This window comes from Papilio xuthus, unplaced genomic scaffold, assembly GCF_000836235.2.
Source record: "Papilio xuthus unplaced genomic scaffold, Pxut_1.1 DF828142.1, whole genome shotgun sequence".
Classification (NCBI taxonomy): Eukaryota; Metazoa; Arthropoda; class Insecta; order Lepidoptera; family Papilionidae; genus Papilio; species Papilio xuthus.
This window is the reverse complement of record NW_013530507.1, coordinates 6,584,183-6,600,829: the sequence shown is the minus strand read 5'-3', so window position 1 is coordinate 6,600,829 and position 16,647 is coordinate 6,584,183. Positions and strand designations below refer to the sequence as shown.

The following is a 16,647-nucleotide window of genomic DNA, read 5'->3' as shown; positions in this document are numbered from 1 at the left end:
TTAGTTAGAGTAAGAACTCCAATGACTCCTCAAGTGATCATATTTCCCGAGTTCAGGGTTAAGGTACGGTGCTCAAACATGTGAACAATTACTTCAATTTGTTCTTGGAGTTTTCCTAATTGTGGTAACCCTATGGAATCAGTCATAATAATAAATTTTCAATAAAAGTTTTAGTATACCGTGGAAAAAACATCCGATAGGTTCAGATTTCAAGACACCAAATAAAATCTAAGACCTTAATACGTTTCTTATCGCTATGGATATATATTCAGCTACGGTTGCGCTTACGCTATTGTAAGCAATTAAACATTTGTTATTCCTTATTCCTATTTGTAATTGTTAAATTTGTAAAGCCCACATTTCTCCGACAAAACACACAAGACTAGCATTCATTTGAATTTCATCTTTGTACAACGTAGATCTTTAGCTGCAGTATTTTACACCTCAAATTATGTTAGTTTTTCCATTAACACGTTCCAGAGTTTACCTGCCAGCTATTGTTTTGAGACACGCTAAGAATCTGCTTGTCGTCAAAGGAATAAATTAAAGTGAAAAAAATACTCGGAGCCTATCGTTTTTTTTTTTCATTTCGACAGTTAAAGTGGCCAGGTTATCATTATTCGGGTCACATAGACCCCCTCCTACGAAACAATGGGTAGGTAGCGCTCCTTCGGTCGCAGGAAGCGACGCACGCGCAAGTGTTACAAAATGGCCGATACCGCCATATATTAAAGCGTCGAGGCGGTTATAAGTCTGTCTGGATGCGAAGGAGACAGTCCGCCATAAGGGGAGAGGACATCCTGGTCGGTTTCCGCTGGACAGTTTTGGCTTTAGGGTTACGAGGAAATGCCTCATTTAAATTCATGTGACGGGGCACGTGCTTCCGTATGATGGTGAAGTGTCAAACCTTCATTCGGTAAAAGCTTACTCATAAACTTCCTTAATAAAATAACACATTTAACACGCTGTGGAAAATTTTCTTCCAATTTAGGATCGAAGCTAGGTTATTAAACAAGTAATGTGTTTACCCAAAGGAAAATAGTAGGAAACGAACTAAAGTGGGGATTAACCTTATCTAATAGTTTTTAAATTAATAAGTAATTATTTCTAAAACTCTTGCAGGTTTATATTAAAATGTAGCAAATAAAAACCACAACTATAATACGTAGTCTTCAAAAAGACTCTAATGAAATACTTACTTAATCATATGTTTTGTTTAAATAAGTATTCTTCCAAAATTAAAAAGGTAAATTCTGTTTACAGTAACACGCTTTCTCTTCGGTTGGACAATGATTCAATATTGACACCGACATCTTAGATTACGAATTACGAATTGCGAAACATTAGGTCGTGAGTTCGAATCCGACTACTATCTTCTAGCATCTGCTAGAACTTTTGTTAATTTGAAATGGTTAAAGAGATCTAACTAGTTTATTATTTGTAAATATAAAATCTTACTAATATTAAAAATGCGAATGGATGCATGTTTGTTATAAGTTATCTTCAGAACGGCTGCATAGATCTCGCTGAAATTTGGCATAGATGTAGAAACATAGCTTGGCTATTATATTAACACATAAGCTACTAATTTAGTTTTTTTTTTATTTCACGCAGATGGAGTCGCCGGCGACAGTTAGTAGATTTATAAAGTAAGTTATTGAATGTTATAATTTATGAGTGGATGCGTTTTTGATTTGATCTTGTGTTGGCGTAGCTCTGAGCCCGCGGATCACAGATGAATGGATTCATGATGTAACGAATGACTCATTCAGTTAATCACGCAATTACGCCCTCATTGAGACGACTACGAAGATTGTACATCTTTATATGTTTATTCTGTTTATTAATTTTGTAGTGCTATTATTCTCACGCCTTTTATTATGTTAAAATTCATAGTTAATCATTCATAGAATTCCCACATTTTGATATCAAGTGAAAATGCATTCTGTTTGTACAGCTTCACATAATATCATTCATAATGATAACTTTATTCTTCATCTCTCTAAATCTAAATCTTTAGACAGCTTTTTGGCCAGTATCAATACAAATTAAAAATACTGCAGATAAACAACAAATAGTTCGAGATCGAATATAAAATTCGGTAGTTAATAAGAAAGGGCATCAGTGGAGTAGGCAGAGCTAAGTCCCAACAGTATACGCGCCTGTGGGCGTGGCCTTCGTAACAAATTTCGCCCACATTTATTATTTATCACATTAACAATTTATTTAATGCATCTTTAGAGCTTGCAATTTTGGAATTAATATTATGAATATATTAATTCAAAATGTCGTAGGAATAAATCGAAGGAGGTTTTACGCAAGGGCTTTTGATGGTTTCAATTCATGCATCATAATATCGCGTTTTTTATATCATACGGTGGCAAACGAGCGAGCGGCCACCAGAAATCGCTGAACTAGTGAAGTGACCGTTGCCCATAGACATACGCAATTGCATATGCGTTGCTTTCCATACATCCTCTCATCCGGAAAGTCCACTTCCACTTCCCTTCCTTTCCTTATAAGAAAAAAGGTGGGAAGGGAAAGAGGACTAAATTATGCCCCCGAGACGCACTCTCATCAGAGGAAACGCGGAATTGCTTCCACTTGACGCCTGTCTTCTGTGTGGTCGTGGTATTTCACCGAGCGAGCCGGGCCGATTCGTGCGAAGATGTTAAAGCGGGCTCTACCACTGTTAATGTAGAAATTAAATAGGTACTTAGTTAATTGACAATGACGGCGACACACTTTGATTTGTAATAACTATCACCACACCACACATTACAATCCTGACTTCGATACCGAGGTGTTATTTCGTATTATGTCGTTACACATTTATCCGATGCCCTTACGGCTAAAAAAAACGTATGCAAGTTGCACATATGAAGAAATGCAAACATGTAAAGTTGACCAATCACCACTGGGCAGGCGTTACTAAGGATTAATCATCATTTATCTAGTATCAAGTAACTGTGTGAAGGCATGTATTTAGGGTGGCGTGTAATTGGTAATTAAATATTACGGTGGCAGTGTATTACCATCGCAGACAGTAGGGGTAAGCAAGAGGTTGCGGGGTACGGGGCGCAACGCATACTTACGCGTACCGACGCCATTGTACAAGTATCCGTACGCGCTGCGCATACGCATTGCGTACGCACCCGATTTGACCGATTCAAAGAACATACGTACGAATATTGTCAGCTAAAAATAAATTAAATAGATTTAGTTATAAACTTATTTCTATGAGTACGTTGGTACCTTTCACATTTTTTTTCTTTAAAAAATAATGGATGACGATTTACGAATTCAAAGCCAATTTTGCATTTTTATTCACTCCAAAATAATTAATCTAGGTAATATACATATAAATATCGTAATTGTTGCTTCAGGAATAATAATAACAAAACTATGTACCTACTTTATTATCCGGTTTGTTCTTTATGACTTGGAAGATTTTTTTTCTGGTTGCAACAAGTTTCATTGCTTCCTTATACATACATCACTTTCATACAAAATTTTGTACGTGTAAAATATTACTGTACAAGTCTAGAACACAAATAGTAATCGACGCAATATCATCCCGTATGTTCTACAAGTTTCACTTGTCAAACAATATGACACAAGAAAGAAAAGGGAAACTTTGAAAGTTAGAAGTATAGTAGATATTCATGAAACATTTTATTACATATTGCTACACTTATTCATAGATTGTTACCTTTGCAAATTGTTTTTTTTAATATAGAGTTCCAGACTATGTTTTATACCCATGCGAAATTTCATAGAAATATGCTATAGAGACACCTTCAAACAGTAATCCATCCATCTAAACATTTATAATATAAGTATGATTCCGTGACATTAGCAGACCTGTGAGGCTAAGGTTGTCTCAGATTACTTTCAAACAAATATAAAATATGAATAACTAAATACCATATTTAAAAGCGGAGTATTGTGTTACTTAATAAGCGTGTACTTGTAACACTCAAGGCCATTGGTTTTAGCGGGAACATGTCAAAATGGAGCGCCGTCGCAAGATGGACGCCCCCCGCCGCCCTACGCCCCCGTCGCTAAACGCAAGTTCACGAGTACACCGTAATATTGATAAAGTTACCTTGACAAAGATGTAACTCATTTGTAAACGGTAATATGTAAAACAGACTTTAGTATTTACAATACATTCCATTTTAAACAAATACACCTATAAATAATATGAACGTTGAAAGATCGAAAGTGTAGGAAAATTATCCCTAAGGAAATATGCCCAAGACAAAATACATGACTACGACTACCAAGTAAACCTCACAAATATTCCCCCGCAATCCTACGTGACTAACTCAAAAGTCCAAGACCTTGTTTGTTTTTTTTAATTTTTTTTAGAATTTAAGGCTGTTCCTTACGTTGAGTTCCTAATTAGAATTTGCCACTAGACGAACAAAATAGATTATATTATTCGAGAATATTTTTGGTCAGAATCCTCGATTTGAAAATCTCTTGAGCGATTGCAACAACCAAGTATCTCAGCACTTTCTTCTATTCCTACCAATTAAAGATATGGCTTCTCTTTTCTTGTCTATTCCTGCACTAATCCTGGCCTAGGATCTAGGACACCGTTATAGTTCTAATAATATTTGATATTTCCCGCGTATTGTACTGAAATATCAAAATCTAGACTACATAGATATTTTTAACTAGATCTACCTAACTGTTCTAATAATGTTGCAATTACTACATTGGACCACATCTTGGTCATGATCATAAACAAAACTCATTGGAGGTCTCATATAGAAAAGTAAATACGTCAATTTACGCTTTAATGTTCGAAGCAACTCTATAATGGAAATATAGTTGTCCTTATTCGTCGCCGAAACCATTTGTTGTTAGTTGAACAATCGACAGTCCGTATTGGTACGATTGGTCACCGCACGTCGCCGCCATATTGGATATCAGTATGCGAGTCGCGTTTCCCGCCAAAGACGTTCGTTCGTGGCTCGCCCAACGCTCAATAGAAAGAATCATGATGAAGGAATTTGTGTACGGCTTGTATGTGCCGTGTATGATATACGATGAATTAATAATAAGACGTTTCTAGGAACGATAAAATTTTAAAATGCGTGCATAGTTTTATGCATATTGACTGAACCATTGTGCCACTTGGATCTTATAAAAGTTTTGTATCCGTTAACATTATAAAATACAGGTACAAAAAAAATTATGAACAGAATTTCTTCATGAACATCATCTTCCTGGTCTTATCCAACCTTAATGTTTTGGGCTACTTTATTAAAGCCGGCCATCTAATAAATAGTAGTAATTTATTTAAATTTCATAAAAATGTATTAAAAACAATCCATAATTTTTACCACGCCTTCAAGTCGAGTTTAAGTTCAGAAAATGTCACAAACAAATCTAAGACTCAAGCAGACTCCAGGATTTTATAAAGTTCTAGTACGTAGTATACCTCTAAGAATTTTACAAATTGAACTCCGATGGCAAATCGGGGTAACATTAAAATGTGTTTGTATGTTTGTTTGTTTTGCGGTTTTTTGTATAACGTCATGAATAGTATTATATTATAATACTATCGTGTAATACATAAAGGCTTAAAGAAGTCTGTGAAGAGAAAACATTTTAGCTGACCTAAGCAAATAAAACATTTTTTTATTTAATCAGAATCGATAAAAAAAGTGAAACTGAAAGAATTCAGCCAAGCCGCTTACCGTAAAAATAAAAGATGAATGAAATAAATAAAAAACCGGTTCTGGCAGAATATACTAAACTAGTGACAAAAAAATGACAAACAAAAACAATCGATAACATAATGACATTGACAGTTGACAGCTGGAACTGGAAAACAAATTGTTCAATTTAATTCAATTCTTTATAATTATTGTTTTATAATAGTTGATATATAATTATTTGACATAAATAAAAAATATGCAGGCCTTTACAAGTATTAGGAATATCATATTCATAATAAGTGGCGGTGTTTTAACGTTTGTTATATTATTTATTTTTGCGAAAAGGCAAATTACTAGATTTGCTCTGAGATCACGTAGGGGACCTCATGTACCAATTGGTGCGGATGCGAAAAAGGTGAGATTTCATATCTAAAACGTACTAACTGGTATTATTTAAGACTAGAGCCTTGCTATCCCATCAAAGACAAAAGTTTGTTTCAACTGAATTAATACTACGCAAGGAATTAAATATGTGAAACATATGATAACTATATATTTTGTCCTATATTTCTAATGTCTGTTACGTCAGAGTTTGAAGAAAGAAATAGAGCGGCGCATAGAAGCAGTACCTCGCATAGTGACAGAGCCTCGTCTTCTGAGTGCCGAGCCCTCACATTACATCCTAGAGCCTCAGCAGCCTTACCACTACAGATTCCGTGCAGTCGATGATGTTAAGACTTTAGGTATGTTATGTTTTACTTTGATTAATGTTAAACTACTTGTTTGTAAAATACATAACTTAGATCACTGGTCTAGAGATGGATAGACTGGATAGATTAGAAAAATTGAGCACTTCCTTATTTTACCAGTGGTAATTTCTTATTTCATTGCTATTGCACTTCAAATGTTTTTTTATGTTCCTCAAATTAAAAAGTAACTTTATGTTTAAGATATTATCAATTTTGTTTTCTAGGATTAATTTTTTTTTGGTTTTTACAGAAGAAGAAATAGCCCGTCAAGACCCAGGTCTGCGTCGTCGTCCACGCGAATCCTTACGCTCATTCCTGCTGTCGTCACTGGCGGCGCCACTGGATGGCCGTGGCCAGAAGCTTGTACATCAATTCTGTGATACGTATGAGTGTGCAAGACACCATCCCGCAGAGTTTGGAGACGATGAGTACAGAGCATATTCCAGACTTCTTTTAAAATTGTTGGACGCGTAAGTTGTATTTTTAGTAGAATTATAGAAGAAATTATAATGGTGCCTACTGTAGGTTTCAAGTCAATGTTAGATTTTTACTAAAAACTGCTACTACTGTATGATTTATGTTCAGTGCAGGAATGGTATAAGTGTTGGAGTATTCAGACTAATGTTGTTTTGTTCAGTGCTCGTTTGCTGAAAAGTGTGGGCGCGTGCCGGGGTGGGTCGCCGCGTGACAGCCCGCAGCGACGTCCGGCGCGACTGTTACGACCTGCTGCGCTCTCCGCGTTGCCCGGAGCCAACAAGCTGCCTGTGTTGCACAACCAGTATACTGCACTAGAGGTACCTACATACACACACTCTACAAATAGAATAAAGCATATCTCTTTTGTTCCTAGAATTATTTGGAAGTCTTGAAAGTTTAAAAAAAAACATGAAACTTTTGATTGTGACTCATACAAATATTTGATTGAGTTAAAAGATATTAAAACCCCTTTGTTTGTTGGCAAATTAGAGAGATGTTGCAAATATCCTCGAAAATTAAGTATAATTCCTGCTTTTTTAATTGAAATTGTAATATTTTTGGACTCTAGTTGAGGTCAATTTTAACATTAGTGTATGTAAAGTACTATAACTTGTAATATTTGTCCAGAACATGCCGGTGGAGTCAAAGATGGAGGATGAGATAATCAGAGTGCCCGTGCGGAGTCCCACGGAGCCCGCGGTGAAGGCTCCGGCCGATGAGACGGCCGTGTGAGGGCGGCGCGCCCGCCACGATGCTAAGACTCTCTGACGTGGTGCGGCAAATATAGAATAGAAGTGAAGTAGAATAAATCTCAAAGAAGGAAACAAACTGATATAGTGACATTTGTAAAGTGATAGTGTTGTGAAAAGTGCAAAAAAAACTTGAAGATTGAGATAATGCCTCAGTCTTATGTTTACGCTGGGTTTATTGTTGAAAATGTGCTTAAACGTATTGTCATCTCAGCTTTTTCACTGATAATGAGAGAGACAATTGTTTCTGTGGATATTTCTTTGGTAGAATCATTGTTATAATATAGTGATTAATTATTTAAATGTAGAATATTAGATTTAGGATATATTTGTATTGTTTAATGTATGTGTAATTTATCATATTAATATATGAAAATTATTGTGTTTATTTTTAAAGCAGAAAGGCAAGGCAAAGGAAGACGGCATTAATTAAAATGTTTAATGCTTCCATATTCATCTGACAATGTGCAAATGAAACTTTAAAATGTATATTACACTAGCGGACCCGACAGACGTTGTCCTGTCTACACGTCTTTAATTTGAATAAATTAATATGAAGTTAATATTTAATGAAAATTGTGAATCTAAACCATTCCCAGATCCCCTTGAACACACACAAAAAATTTCATCTAAATCGGTCCAGTCGTTTGAGAGAAGTTCAGTGACATACACACACACAGAAGAATTATATATATAAAGATATAATTAATAAATAAACTATTCAGATCCTCATAGCAATGCATCAAGTTAGTCATCGAAGCAACTATAACATTTTAAGATGTATTCCTAAAAATTAATGATACCTTAGTGTACTTTCAAATATTACATGAAAATATGATATTTAATAGTTAGTATATATTTAATATAGACAAGGTATTCACAACAGTGTTCAGTCATCCGTACTGACAGCGTTTGACATCGCGAAGTGGCTCTCTCTGAAACAATAACATATAGCTCACTAATTTGACCTAGAAATTTTTCTATGCTATTAATTTTTAATACGTCCTAATATGACTTAGAGTTGCAATAAAACGGAGAACTTACAATCTCATCCATATCTTGTGCGAGGCGAAGTTCTCCGTGTGCCTGAGGGCGAGCAGCGCGCGCTGACAGCACTGCGCCGTCGCCACGTCGCTGGTCGCCGTCCGCGTGTGCGACACCCACTCCAATATCTGAACATTAACAAACACCTCGCTAAATGTGAACAACAATATATCCGGCTCGAGGGACCTACGACGTACCTGCAGCGAACAACTCCTCCATTGGTCTCTAGCGAGCAGCGCGGCGAGTGCGGCGGGCAGCAGGGCGCGGCGCACGGCGCGGCTGCCGGTCACTTGGCCCACCTCCGGCTCGAGGGTCCAGACGCCGCTCAGCATGATCACGCTCAGCATGAACACGTCGAAAAGGTACAGCTTCGCCGACTCATCCTCGGTTCTGAACCGCAGAGTTCGAACAAACAAGACTATAGAGCGAGACAAAAACTTACAATTCTAATATAATTTACTGATGACTCACTCTGTGAAGGCGATCTGCGAGCGCGCCATGAGCTGCAGCAGCCAATCCTTAGTCGTCTCCGCGTCGGACGGCGCCAACTGCAGCGCGTTCACCATGCACTGCAGCGTGTACTCCTGCACGCTGCACTCGCATATGTCACACATTGACACGTGTATGACACGCGACAGTATTAGTCGACAAGTAAGATGTGAGAGACGGTACTAACGAGATGCATTGTGCGCAGGAGTCGATGACATCGTTGAGCCAGGTGAGCGGCGTGCGGCAGTCCGCGATGGCGGCGAGCACGGTGCGCACGCGACACGAGCGCACCAACGCGTCCGCACTCACCTCCCACCACCCGCTCGGTGACGTCATGCGCTCCAGGTAATTGCTGCTCAAATGCCCGCAGCACTCCAGGTACGCATGCCACGCCTACAAGTACATTCGAACTTCAACTTTGATACAATACGATAAAGATCATAATTCAAGAGGTCGTTCCGACTCGAAGGACCGAACTTCGAAGCCGAGAAGCAAAGAACGATGACGATGACAGTTATCACAACTCACCATGCCATTGTCAGGTATAACATTAAAGTACGTCTCTATGATCTGCGAGAGCAAGGTCCTGTTGGCGTCGTGTATCTTGTCACAGGCCAGGGCATCCCGCATGCACCACAGCAGCCGGACGAACAGGGGCTCCTCTCCCTTTCCCGCAGTCTTGCACATATTGGAGAAGGAGTCGCCGAGGCAGCGCTCTATTGGTCCGCGCAGCGTGTTGGGCGGCATGCCGCGGCATAAGATGGACAAGTTCTTGAATACTATCATTATGTCGGCTTCCTGTTACCAGCGAAGAAAAAAAAACAATATTGTCTGTAATCCGCCTTAGCCTGGACGGCTGAATCTATTTCAACAAATGAGGTGATAGATTAGTATCGTTCCAGTGAGTGTCATAGGGTTCCAATTACTCACACTGCACTTCCCCGGCTGCACGAGGACTAGAAAGTTCTCAAACAGTCTTCGTGCGGAGGGAGAGACGGGCGTCTGCCTGGCGGCCAGCTTGAAGCAGAGGTCGCGCCAGGCGGGCCCGCGGTGCAGCGCCTCGTGCAAGAAGCACAGGTCCAGGGGGGGCAGCGGCTTCGAGTACTCCACGGTCAGGGTCTCCAGGATGGCCAGGAGTACAGTGTCCGAGTACTCGAAGGAGGGAGATGTGACCTAATACAAAAGACTCCATTCTAGAATTTTAATATTACTATTATTATAAATTCGAATGTTTACTCGGATGGATGTTTGAACGTATCTCTAGGACGGCTCAATGGATCTCGACGAATTCGGTATGAATATAGAACATAGTCTGGAAGAATATATAGGGTAGTAATTTAGTTTTTTTCTTCTCTAGTTTATGAAAATAATTAGTGATAAGGATATATATGAGTAAAGCGGAACAGGTACCTGTTTCCTGAAGCATTCCATGAGACCCCTGAGCACGCTGCTGGGCAGCAGATGGGCGTAGGAGTGCGGCTCCCCGCGCCCCTCCGTGTTGTAGAGCCCCCCGCGGTAAGCGCGCACCTCCGCCCCCACCAGCGCGCTCGCCACCCGCCCCGCGCCCCGCACCGCGCACTCGCTGCTGCATCTGAACACCTCGCTCCACACCTCGCCTGCACCACACCCCCACACCCACATACTCCTCGTCGAGTCAACAACTTATCACTTTATTGTACACTTAGTTGTTCAATTAGTGGATCAACTAAGTCCTGGAATCAGGTCAGGTGGAGTCATGACCCCCATGACACCCTCCCCCCTCCTGGATCCACCATTGGTCACTACATCTCATATTGTAAAAATAAAGATTTCTTTGTAATGAGTAAACATAAAAACAGTAGGGCCGATTTCAAAAAATCTTCCTCCGCAACAAATCTACATTATACCTAAGTAACATAGGCTACTTTTTTACTTTTAACATCTTTTTTTTATTTCAAAACAGATATACATATTTAAATTAGGGTTGGAACGGGCGGAGCGTCTTACTTACATGGTATGTATTCCAGAACATCTTCCGGTTTCCTCGCAGCATCAGCCGGGGTCTTGCAGTGAGACGCAGGCAGTCGCACCGTGCTTCTGTATATCTACACACATCAACAAATAAACTAGAAACAATCTATTTAAAAATGTTAAATTGTCTTATAAACACTTGACATTAAATTAAGTCGGCAAAAACTGAACTGTTTTACCCACAATGTGTCATAGACAATAAGTTGTTCGTACTGTTTTACCGACGTTAACTTACCTCTGGTATATCAGCGAGTTTAAAATCTTCCAGTTTGAATGCGGCGAGAGCGTCGCAGGCAGCCTCCGCCAGGTCAGGGTGCTGCGCCTCCGCCAGACGCCGCCACAGCCACCGCGAGGCGTCCGACACCAGCCGCTCGTACTCCGGACTTGACACACGCAGCGCGGGTATCTCCTCCAACAACTTGCATAAACTACAAATAAAAATTATAAAATCGACACTGAAGGTTCCATTTATCACTTTTGAAATGGTCCTTATCACTTTATTGGCCATTCTTTTTTTTTATAACAGAAGGGGGTAAACGGGCAGCGTTAACACCGAGGTGTTCAACGACACCCATGGACATCAGCAATAACCAGAGGACCCGCAGATGCGTTGCCGGCCTTTGAGATGGTGATACGCTCTATGTATAAATATACTACATACTTATGCCGCGACTTTCTCAAAGGTTGTTTAAGTACGTAAACCTATAAACCGACAACCGGTGGACGAATGTCAAACTAAATTACACTATCTCACTAGCGCCCCCTTTTCAACGACAAAAATGACACAAATTTCCAAATAGGTTTTATATACATTTTGACATAACCGCGATAGCAGCGCCTCTTACCGAATTGTTTATATGTGAATGAAATATTTAGTACAGTTAAGTTACCTGATCTGGACCAGAGGTCGGGAGTCCCTGGCGAGGCGGGGCTCGAGTGCGCGCCAGGTGCCGGGCGGGGCGAGCGCGGCGCCGCGCCACAGCGCCGCCAGCGCGCACAGTGCCATCGATGTGGCAGCCGCACCGCTGCGGTCTGTGCACTTGTTCAGTATTGAAGATATCACCGATACCAGTTCTAGACCGTGACTTGACGCTCTGTTATACCGAAAATTTCACATCTTATATGCCAGAGTCACTGAATTATACAAATGGATTGGATATAAGACGTAGTATTTTGTGCCAGTTTGATTTCCACCATTTTGGCGCTGATGGTTGCGGTTTGTTACGGTGGTGTCAATTGGAACTAATAATATAGATGAATTAACTATCACGTAACATCAACAACCGCGTTTAAATCGGAACGAAGCAAAATTGTAATTTCCAAGGAATCCCTTATCCATTTATAGAGAACAGTGGTCAGAACAAATGCATTGTTGTTAATCTATTTCATATTTTTTTAATAAAAGTGCCAGCTGGAAACAAGCGCAGGAACAGTTTAATCTGTCCCTGCTTCGCTGGCTTCTTTTTAGCACACTTTTACACCAAGTTTGTGCCTTTTTGGTTTAATGGATGTTAATAAATGTTTTTCTTTATCAGTTTTCTATTTGAAAAATATAATTCTAACTAAGCAATATTTCGAGTGTTGTCTTATTCAACAATCTTTTCTTTTTTAGCTTAACCTCATTTCACAGATGCGCTTAACAGCGAGTGCTTTAGCTAAGTCGATCTCCCACTTGAGGTCATCAGGGCGGCCAGCGCGCTGCTCCACCATCAACTCTTGGAGGTACGGGAAACAACGCACCTACACATCACACAGACATACAAACAGAAAGACCCAAAGTGAAAGAAGAGAGAGAAAGACTAAAAGAAACAGAGCGACATATCTCGGCATGATATTTAAAACATAGAAATAGTCATTACGTTAATAATTTTATATTTATAACTTTTACACGACTGAACTTTTATTATTATAAAATACTTATTTACCTAAATAACTACATATATATGTATTTTGAATCAATATTAGTTAGTCATTTGACGCGAATGGCGCGCTTTCTTTACAAAAGTCAAGTGTCAAAATGTTTAGTGAGGGGACATAAACGTTGACATTTTAATAAGGCTAGTGTTGCGCCATACCGGCAATGTGTCGGATTTTCTTCCTAACAATATTTATTATGTTAAAAATTTAAGCATTGTTCTGAAAAGTCTTTGGATGTGTTTAATTATTTAAAAGTTATAGTTTTGCTGAAATTAATTAATTAATAAATACCTGTGTTTCAGCCAGAATTGTATACAACATTATGACAACAGAAGTAGGTACACTTTTGTTTGTTTTAAGTTTATTTAAAACATTCACTATTGGCGGCACATTTTCCTGAAAATGTCAAATACGATAGAAAATAAATCAAATATATTAGAGTTGTAGATATCTAAACAAAGCAATGTATCTGACTAATATGACAAATACTAAAGTTTAAATGGATGTTTGTTAGATCTCCGGCACAGCTCAACAGATATGGATGAAATGGCATAGATGTAGAACATAGAAGAACACAGGCTACTTATAAAGTGAAAAGCGCCAATAGCCTAATGGTTAAGGGAAGGGATTTCCGATCAGGAGGTCGGGGGTTCGAATCCCGCCATTCGACTATTGTCGTAAACCATATCCTAGCACAAGCATAGCGCTTAGTTGGTATGGTACAAAAAATATTAGTAAATTTAATTTAAAAAATCTGCTATTTACCAAAAAAAATTAATTCTGCGTAGACGGAGACGCGGACAAAAGTATTTTCATAATTTAAGTGTCATGTTATTGTGGTCGTGTAATACTAACCTTTGACATAGCCATTAACGGTAGACCCTTCAAGCATTCCAGTTTAACAGATGGCCGTGGGTCATTCGCTATGATATACATTAAAATAGGCAATACTGTTACAGACAAATCCTTTTTTACATTAACAAGTTCAATTATGACCCCTACTGCCATTAACATAACGGCGTCAAATTCCTCTTTCCTCTTTTCAAATATTATACCAACAAAGAAAGGTAAAATATCTATTTTTAAATTATGATTTGATTTAATTAATTGATTAAACCATTGTATCAATTTTTTGGGATCATCTCTCAATCGTTCCCACGTTTCAATGACTTTAAACATTTTATAAAGATATCCATCTGTATATAATAATGTTTGGAATATTTTGTTTGCCTTTAAATTAGGCATGTATAGACCGCTGTCTTCTTTATTTGTGTCTCGATATATATCAAGTATACTTGAAGCAACTTTTAATGCATTCGTTGTCAAATAAGATGGCAGATGGAGCCACTGTAAAGATAACGCGGCAAATGCGTTCAAACTTAACGCGGAATATTCATATTTACTTATTATATTTAAACCTGGAAGGAAAAGTTAATAATGTTATCATTTATGTTTTAATCTAAAAACAACTTTAAGCCTTCTACATAAGGTTTAGTTTGATATATTTTTGTATTAAGAAAATTCCAACTGTCAAAAATTGACACAATTTCAAACAATTGTAGTCGAAAAAAATCAAATTATATCTTTATCTCTATTTTATCAAAGTGAAGAAAAGAGATGGTAAAATGCATTTTAACCAATGGCAATGTTCCATTAAACACACTCACACAAGTTAAACAGTTCGTGTAGGTACAGGGCAGAGCTCTGTGTGAGGTTGTCAGCCAGAAGGAGGACAGTGAAGCCCGCGACTGTCCGCAGCACGGGCGCCTCGAGGGCGAAGCACCTCTCTATCAGACTATAACACGCACGGGGGTCACGCCTAAAAGGCAAGAAAGATTTTAATAACTAAACTACAACTGGGGCTGAAATGATGAACAATGAAATCCTCGTTTGAAACAAATTTTTATCTCTGTTTTGTCAATGATTATAACAGAGATGAGTACATATTTTAACATAAATTGCAATAGTTCAACTGACCCGTTTTTGAGCATTTCATTAGATATCCTGGCGAGGAATGGCAGCAAAGCCATCACATAGTCCCGTCTCTGCTGGTATATGAATGTGTCTGTTACAGCACTGTACGCCGCGAACGCACGCTCCAACAACGCTGGATTGCAAATCTAATTATACAAAATAATTAATTAAATCTATAATCAGAATACAGATAAAAAATATGTGACAAAATATATACAATACACACAATCATAATATATAAAGAACATATAAATCTTTTCAAATATCTTGGCGGCAATGTCTTCGGCGCGCTGCGCAATGCATCCCGTTGCACCCTGCTACACCTAAAATTGTGTTCTGCATAGAGTTAAGAGTCTCGTACAAAGTAAAGAGCTTATCTTCAATTTTTTTTATTCATAAAAAACGAGTTTTCATAGGTAATATTTATAAAAACAGTAACCTGTTGACAGGAGATGCAGTCAAGTAGAATTGAGGTCTGAGCAGTTGTCTGTGGCAAGCTGAGTAACATTTGCCATGGCCTGATGCTTGCACTCTTCTGCTGAGGATTGCACATCAGCCAGAAGAACACAGAACGGAGAAGTTCTAAGCTATTTGATGATATCCTGAAAAATATAGAAAATAATGCAATTTATATACACCCTTAAAAAATAACTTATAGTATCTTTGTACAATAAAAAACTGTGAACTATTCTTATTTTATTATTATAAAATTCACTACTAAACATAAGTCTCTTCCAAGGTATTGTTTACGTCCAAATGTGACCAGGACTATAGGAGTTGCTCTCATAAAATTTAATTACACTTACTTGTAATCAGGGTGTGTGCATAATGCATGCATTTGTGCAAGAACATCATCTTCAGCATCTTTATTTTTCTCTAGCACAGATATGAGGGGATGCACTGGAGACCTCAATGAGAACTGACATTTATATGGTTGACCGGGGATAAGACGCGACCGTAAGTCGAGAATTAACAGACCAGCCATTGTTGATATCGTGGCAGAGTAGTTGCTTCAAAATAAAAATAAATTAAATTATGTATTGTTGATTTCAGATGTACGTAGGATTGATTTTTGTACAACTTACTGTGCGGTTGGAAGTAATGTTATAACTGTAGACATAGTATGCCCAATTTCTAACACTCCAAACTCCACCAGAGCTAGTAGACCCTGGTATGCAGTAAGACTGACAAGAGTATTCTCCGAAGAACATTTTTCTCTCAGAAATTTAAGTTCTTCATTCTCTAACGCGAACTTTTGTTTTTCAGCCGGCTGATATTTAGATTTTATGGTGGAAATTAATTTGTCTATGGCATTAACGATTAAAACACTATTGTTTGTTTTTAGTTTATATTCAATTTCATCCATATTCAGTCTTTTATATTAGTAAAAAAATTATAAACAGATGTGTTTTGACACGTAACCTTTATTGATTGACTTCGGCAAATTTTAACTCCAGCTGATTTCTGTCAATTGATTGTTGGTTCGGTTTTATGCATCATAATAAATAATGAAAAAGTTTAGACAAGCTATTTTAAAGCAATTTGAACCTTGAAAATATAGTT

At 38.3% G+C, this 16,647-nt stretch overlaps 2 protein-coding genes across 2 annotated transcripts; one reads left to right on the top strand and one right to left on the bottom strand.

Moving 5' to 3' along the window:
• The first annotated feature begins 5,846 nt into the window (after positions 1-5,846).
• On the top strand, positions 5,847-7,986 carry LOC106114097 (uncharacterized protein C1orf43 homolog). The gene is made up of 5 exons (XM_013307185.1): positions 5,847-6,090; positions 6,265-6,418; positions 6,675-6,894; positions 7,062-7,218; positions 7,529-7,986. The coding sequence occupies exons 1-5, from the start codon at positions 5,932-5,934 to the stop codon at positions 7,631-7,633; spliced, it is 795 nt and encodes a 264-aa protein (XP_013162639.1). The 5' UTR covers positions 5,847-5,931; the 3' UTR covers positions 7,634-7,986.
• Positions 7,987-8,490: 504 nt separating this feature from the next.
• On the bottom strand, positions 8,491-16,506 carry LOC106114466 (focadhesin). Its single transcript, XM_013307697.1, has 19 exons — positions 16,170-16,506; positions 15,891-16,094; positions 15,524-15,686; positions 15,088-15,230; positions 14,778-14,929; positions 13,966-14,528; positions 13,402-13,506; positions 12,812-12,933; positions 12,084-12,287; positions 11,429-11,621; positions 11,174-11,267; positions 10,594-10,799; positions 10,114-10,356; positions 9,712-9,981; positions 9,371-9,576; positions 9,166-9,285; positions 8,892-9,084; positions 8,695-8,822; positions 8,491-8,585 (listed from the first exon to the last, which is right to left on the bottom strand). The coding sequence occupies exons 1-19, from the start codon at positions 16,448-16,450 to the stop codon at positions 8,540-8,542; spliced, it is 3,636 nt and encodes a 1,211-aa protein (XP_013163151.1). The 5' UTR covers positions 16,451-16,506; the 3' UTR covers positions 8,491-8,539.
• Positions 16,507-16,647: the final 141 nt, after the last annotated feature.

What these genes read in the sequence shown, in the direction of transcription:
- LOC106114097 (XM_013307185.1), top strand. Translation starts at nt 5,932, where the DNA reads ATGCAGGCCTTTACAAGTATTAGGAATATCATATTCATAATAAGTGGC. An exon ending in TTGGTGCGGATGCGAAAAAG is followed by an intron (nt 6,091 to 6,264) that starts GTGAGATTTCAT and finishes CTGTTACGTCAG; the next exon opens with AGTTTGAAGAAAGAAATAGA. An exon ending in ACCAGTATACTGCACTAGAG is followed by an intron (nt 7,219 to 7,528) that starts GTACCTACATAC and finishes ATATTTGTCCAG; the next exon opens with AACATGCCGGTGGAGTCAAA.
- LOC106114466 (XM_013307697.1), bottom strand. Translation starts at nt 16,450, where the DNA reads ATGGATGAAATTGAATATAAACTAAAAACAAACAATAGTGTTTTAATC. An exon ending in ACTGCATCTCCTGTCAACAG is followed by an intron (nt 15,231 to 15,523) that starts GTTACTGTTTTT and finishes TTGTATAATTAG; the next exon opens with ATTTGCAATCCAGCGTTGTT. An exon ending in ACACGAACTGTTTAACTTGT is followed by an intron (nt 14,529 to 14,777) that starts GTGAGTGTGTTT and finishes TTTTCCTTCCAG; the next exon opens with GTTTAAATATAATAAGTAAA.